Consider the following 6604-nt stretch of genomic DNA (forward strand, 5'->3'; position numbering starts at 1 on the left):
TTTATGGACACAGTTGTCTCATGTGCGCCGAACGACCGACGACACATATAGTTTGCCTAGTTCGGCAGATTGCACTGATCCCGTTTTGTGGTAGGTTACTGGTAGGCGAGAATCGGTTGTCTCAGTTTCATTCTACAACTGCACGTGATTTAGACGTTCGTTCTGACCAGTTCCGTGTTTGCATTATACCTTACACCGACGGTATCGGAGAAGACACGTCGATCACACGTCGATCACCGATGTTTCTTCAAGATCTATACAATGCACTGGTGCTCCTGGAACTGAATATGTAACTGGCATCGCCACTCTTCGCGCAGTGACCGATCGCTCTACAACGTAAATTAGGTGAGAGGATGAATTCAAGCGAATGGGTATTTCAACCCCCATTGCCGCGCGGAGTCAACGTGGAGCTGCTTAATTGAAATTTTTGGCAGCAATTTTCCGAGAATAATACAGAAATGATAATTACCAAGAGCGGTCGGCGCATGTTTCCGTCCGTTCAAATAAATGTAAACGGTTTGGAGAAACGTGAGAATTATTATGTCCTCATGGAGATAGCACCGGCCTCCGATCGCCGTCACAATTACTGTGGATACCAGAACGGGGGCGAGAACAGCAATATGAGTGACTGGAGCTTTGCGGGGCCGGCAGAGCCACAACAGCTTTTCGGCTATAGAAGCATCCCGAGTCCGGCAACGGGGAGCCACTGGATGGACAATCCGATCAGCTTCAATAAATTGAAGCTCACGAACAACATCAACGACCCCAATAATAACGTGGTATTAACATCGATGTACAAATACGTTCCTAAGATCTGGATAGTTCGTTGCTTCGATGCGAAGAACTACAACGAGCTCTTTACTCATTCAACCGCGTTGTTCGCTTTCAAGGAGACGGAATTTATCGCGGTGACGGCATACCAAAACGAGAACATCACGAAGTTGAAGATCAATAACAATTTATTCGCGAAGGGTTTTTGCGAAATGGGTAAGTCACGGTTCAAGCAAAAGCATCATTTGATCGATCATCAGGCTCAATCGGATCTCAGTCCCGACGAAAGGGTCTCATTGATTTACGACTCCGAATCGAATCAGCCGAACGACTTTCCCTTAAGGGTTCCAAGCCCATTAAAGCATGCGATTATCTTTTACTTTAGCCGGGGAGTCGAAGTTGGCCGGCCTTGCAACGTGGGAGAAGCGGACGCGAATCCCGCCACCGTTGCGAGTCGATCCCCGGCGCCGGGCGTGCTTGAAACGCAGTGTCCGTGCACTGCGTTTGACACAGATGGATATCCATTCACGAAATAACTTATTACTATTTATTTTTATTTTAATTTGACACGGTTACCGGGGGTAAGTCTCGTCGAGACCGTAGACATATTCGGACGTGTTTTGTCCTGAATAATTTTTGAAGATTGCTGATGCAATCAGCGCCGAGTTTGGATTGAATCTTTCAAGTCTGTATTTATTATATTTGACTTGTTCTTGGCCGTTATGTGATCTTGAGGAGGATTAGGTGCCATAAAATTTACAAAGAAGAGGAAGGAAGAAGAAGGCTATTGGGGGCCACGGCTACTCGTGGCATGAGTTTTGTGCGTCAAGAGGCGTAATCGTTTCTAAACCCGATAACTAGCGCCTACTTTCGAGGAGCCAGCTACGGAGTCACTGGGTGTCTCCGCACTAACCGAGTCATCAATCTCGCATCGTGCGTGCATTGCCTGGACCATCCGAGAACTCAGGCGTGAAGATTCATTCTTAACTTCTTCATATTTATTGCGTGTTGTGGAACAAACGGGTTGACAGCCGAGAGCTTTTTAGATAACCGTAACTTTCCTTGGCTCCGAATCTCACCAGCGGTACTTGGGTCCGTATCACTACAGGCTCTTATATAGAGGCGCAGTCAGATCGCCATTGACGCCACTTGGTTACTGCAGAACGCGCTGGCCATCCGACATCAGATCTTGCGACCGAGCCGTACTGAATCGGAACAGCCTCATTGCAGTGGTTCAGCGAGACCACTGGGAGGTGTTAAAGCGAATGATTTGACTGGGAGAGGCTATATATTCGCATCACCAGACCAGTAACTGACTCTGACTCCAGGCCCAAAGAGACTCGTGCAGAGAATCAATGACTTAAGACAGCCTGACTCCTTCGATATAAAACGACAGTGCTCGCACCACCGTAGTTTTCAGGCCATTTGAATCTTTGGATTCTAACACAGATTTGCCACTTTTTTCCTTTCTGCCACGATTTACAAAAGATTTACAAAAGGTAGTAGTTTTGCCGCTGTTCGCAACGCGGACGGGAGCGAGGCCGCTGTGGCCAGCGTGATAACCGGTAGTAGGTCCGAGAGAACGAGTACGTGTATACGCGATCGCGTACTTAACGCGTATTCTGCGAGCGACCGGTCGGTCAGCCGCGGGTTTGATACACGGCCAACAGTGCCTCCGATCACGTAATCTAACTGATCGTTTCCAGTTTCACCGGCGTGAACTTGCTTCCAGTATTAGCCACGCGAAGTAAGACCACTTTTGCTACTCAATATGTCGTTAACCTTTTAGGGGCCTGTGTACATAATTATGTAAATTAAGAAAAAAAAAAAACAAAAAAAGCAAAAAACTTTTATCAGGGACGGTTTTTTAAGAGATTATCTTATAAATTATAACATTTTACTCCAACGGGATCGATGTGTGGTTCCTAAAAGATTAATTTAACTAAAACAATGTTAATTTAATTATTAATTTGACTAGTCAATGGAGTTAAAATAACATTATTTGTGTTATAAAATAATAAATTTCGACACATGGTAATTAAAAAGAACAAAATGTTATTTAACTCAAGGTATTGGTTTAAATTTTATCTTTTGATATTTAATAGCGTAGGGACAATTATAGTAACTATACCACTTTTTATTTATATATAGTATATAGACTAATGACTATATGTATAGAATACTTTGTAATTAATTGTAATTGCAAGCCGTTTTATCAGACACTGTAAGTCTAAGTGTGTTATTTCTACACGCATATACGTTTAAAAATGACACATTTGACTGAAGCTCGTTTTACATGTTTTGTTGCGTATTAAGGCTCCTGTTCACTCACTGCAGCCATCTTGGATTGATGACGTCAGAAGCGAGAAAGTTATGAAAACATCATGAAAATTCTTGTGATTTACACTAAAATAAAAATGCTTTTTGATAAAATACCACCTGTGTAAACGATAAAATAGATTTGTAAAATACACCGAAACATCCCCTTTTATATAGTAATCCACATTTGTCGAAGTGAATGTTGCCTAATCAAGAACGAAAACAAGCCGTTTGACAGCTGCCGAATTGAAATAAGTATTTGCTTGCACATATTAAATCACGATAAAGTGGATATCTTCGGTGTATTTTAACACTATCGCAATAATTTTAAATGTGAAAACACTGCACTAAAATGAAGAATAACGCTGTAAATCGCAAGGATAAATTAGCTTTGACGTGTCATTTTTCACGCCTTATAGTTCACAGTTTTGCCAAGTGTGACGCTGTCTGTGCGAAAACGCGGAGTTGGTTCGCGAGCCAGTAGGAGCCTTAAATCAACATGTTTAATCATATTAATATGTTCAACTGTGTTAAATGGCTTTATTCAAAACGACAAGAAATGTGTAAGAAGAGCTTTAGTTAAAATAACACACTTAGATTTGCAGTGAATTAACCGTATAGAAAAAGAATTTCTTATGATTTCATAAAATTATACTTTTTAAATGAAAGAAAGTTACGCACATTGCACGTAATTTTCTTCAACTTATTAATACGCCATGAATGTACTCGATGCATTAAATTATGCATTTTATTCGTTGATATTGTTTACGATAATCTTATCGTCGCACCTTTAATTGATTATACGCGTACATATCGATGCTGCGAGATTTATATTAATATTACTCGTATAACGAACTCTTTCCGTGAATATATCTCCGATTTAAGATCGATTTAGACATAACCGTGCCGTGTTCGTACCGTTTACGGACAGAAAGATTTAAACTTGTTTCACACGTAGGTATCCGGCACCGGACTACCGATGCCGGGTATCCGATCGATTTTCTTTGTTTTCATAAATCGGCTATCGGACAAACGTGTAAATGCTCCCATATTAATCCATATACTTTGCGATCGGATACCCGGCGTCAGTAGTCCAGTGTCGGATACGTGTGAAACAGGGCTTAGTCGAATTTCATCCGTTGCATCTTCGAATATCTTTGAATTCTTAACTAGTGGCCGGATCGTCACTAGTTAGTGGTAGAGTTGCAGGCGTTTTGATGAGAGTTTTAAGAAGATATTCGATTTTGAAGGTCTTTCGTGAATGTCATTTGCGTTTTGATGATGATTTTTTAAAACAATTCTAAGGTTTTGCAGTTTTTTACTTATCAAGAACTCTAGAACTTTTCAAAGGGAATCAAATGAGCTATATAAACTATTTTGACTTTAAATTAAACTTTTCTTTTTTGTTTTTTGAAAAAAATTTAATAAAGTTTTCTTTTATCAGGAACTCTAGTACTCGTCCAAAATGCTTCAGATGAGCTATTCAGAACTATTCGGTCTTAAAATTGGGTGTGAAGTTAGGATTCCATTTTTTAATTGTCGTTTTCAAAGAGTTAATCGCCGGAACTCTTTTTATAAACATAAAAATACTCTTATACTCTTCGAAAAGAAGCTGGAACTTTAATCAGAACTAAAAAATATTAAAGTAGGTGTGCGAACTTCACACACTCATCTTCGTCAGTATCTGAATTTTCATCAGACATGTCAGAGTTTGTTAGACATTGCATTTGTCTTTCTTCTGCAGCTTGTATGTTTGGTGGAATCAATAATTGTACGGCAACTGGTGATAGTTTTTAATTTTTTTTGTGACAGATTTTCGCAAATTAGGTATATATATATATATATAAAAATTAAAAACTATCACCAGTTGCCGTACAATTATATATATATATATATATACTACCTTGATCAAAAAGCTCCCGGAATTTATTTATAAAATGCAAAATACAAGTTTATTTATCAATATTAATATTTTCCCCTTCAAAGTACTTTCCATCGACTGCAACGCACTTATGCCAGCGCTTGATCCAATCCTCGAAACATTTTTTATACTCGGTGTTCGGTATGGCCATCAGAGCTGTCTTCGATTTTTCCATTATCTCCTCTCGGCTGCTAAAACGCGTTCCCCGTAGTGGTTTTTTGATTCGATTGAACAGAAAGAAGTCGCAGGGAGCCAAATCAGGTGAATTTGATGGCTGTTGGATGGTATTTGTTCCGTTCTTGGTCAAAAAGTCGCGGATAATGATGGCATTGTGCGACGGTGCGTTATCATGGTGCAAAATCCACGAGTTGTTTGCCCACAAATTCGGTCATTTTTGGCGAACTGCTTCACGCAACCGTCTCGTAACGCCCAAATAATACTCCTTGTTTACTGTCTGACCTTGTGGCAAGAATTTGATGCACAACGCCGTCGTAATCCATGAAAACCGTGAGCATCGCCTTCTTTTTTGATTGAAAACGGCGTAGTTTTTTCGGTCTGGGCTCATTGAGTGCACGCCATTCACTCGCCTGATGTCTAGATTGCGTGTCGTATTCATAAACCCACGTCTCGTCTCCAGTAATGATGCGTTTGATGAATGTTGAGTCGGATTCAGCCTTGGAAATCATGTCTTTTGCGATGTCAACGCGGTCCCTTTTTTGCAAAAAATTCAGGTCTTTTGGTACCAACTTTGCTGCAACACGGCGGAAACCCAAATCATTAACTAAAACGTCTTGAACGGATCTATAAGCAATGTTCAAGTCCTCTGCTAGCTCTCTGATGGTTAATTTGCGGTTCTTGACCACCATTTCTTTCACTTTATCGACGTTTTCGTCGGTTTTCGATGTTGACGGCCTGCCACTGCGTTTGTCATCTTTGACGGACTTACGACCACTTCTGAAACGTTCGTGCCACTGGTAAACGACTGTTTTCTCTAGAGTATCGTTGCCGAAACACTTTTTCAACATTTCCAAGGTCCTCGCACCATTCAATCCGTTTTTAACGCAAAATTTAATACAAACTCGTTGTTGCAAAAATTCCATTTTTTAAATTGTAAAAAATCGAAAACACACACAGTGCCGTGTAACTTTTAAAAATGTTAAGCATAGCGCTGAGAGAGAGAAATTAGGCGGGACAGTTGTGCCAATTTAACAAAACAAACAGAACTCAAATTGGGTGACTGAGAGCGTTACACAGTGGTAATTTCGGGAACTTTTTGGCCAAGAACGGAACGAAACCATTCAACAGCCATCGAATTTATCTGATTTGGCTCCCTGCGACTTCTTTCTGTTCAATCGAATAAAATAACCACTATGGGGAACGCGTTTTAGCAGCCGAGAGGAGATAATGGAAAAATCGAAGACGGCTCTAATGGCCATACCGAACACCGAGTATAAAAAATGTTTCGAGGATTGGATCAAGCGCTGGCATAAGTGCGTTGCAGTCGTTGGAGAGTACTTTGAAGGGGAAAAATTAATATTAATATTATTTTATTACTGGCGAAAATTTATTTTATTCTTTGAAAATATTAATATT

The 6604-nt window shown here is 40.3% G+C and overlaps 1 protein-coding gene and 1 pseudogene across 1 annotated transcript; one reads left to right on the top strand and one right to left on the bottom strand.

The window, feature by feature from the left end:
* The first annotated feature begins 353 nt into the window (after positions 1 to 353).
* LOC112459708 lies at positions 354 to 1307 on the top strand (annotated as a pseudogene).
* Positions 1308 to 5418: 4111 nt separating this feature from the next.
* On the bottom strand, positions 5419 to 6036 carry LOC112459707. Its single transcript, XM_025023974.1, has one exon. The coding sequence runs from the start codon at positions 6034 to 6036 to the stop codon at positions 5419 to 5421; it is 618 nt and encodes a 205-aa protein (XP_024879742.1).
* Between the last annotated feature and the right edge of the window lie 568 nt (positions 6037 to 6604).

Source organism: Temnothorax curvispinosus, unplaced genomic scaffold (assembly GCF_003070985.1).
Source record: "Temnothorax curvispinosus isolate PA1 unplaced genomic scaffold, ASM307098v1 QBEX01010068.1, whole genome shotgun sequence".
In the NCBI taxonomy this organism is placed as follows: domain Eukaryota; kingdom Metazoa; phylum Arthropoda; class Insecta; order Hymenoptera; family Formicidae; genus Temnothorax; species Temnothorax curvispinosus.

What these genes read in the sequence shown, in the direction of transcription:
- LOC112459707 (XM_025023974.1), bottom strand. Translation starts at nt 6,036, where the DNA reads ATGTTGAAAAAGTGTTTCGGCAACGATACTCTAGAGAAAACAGTCGTT.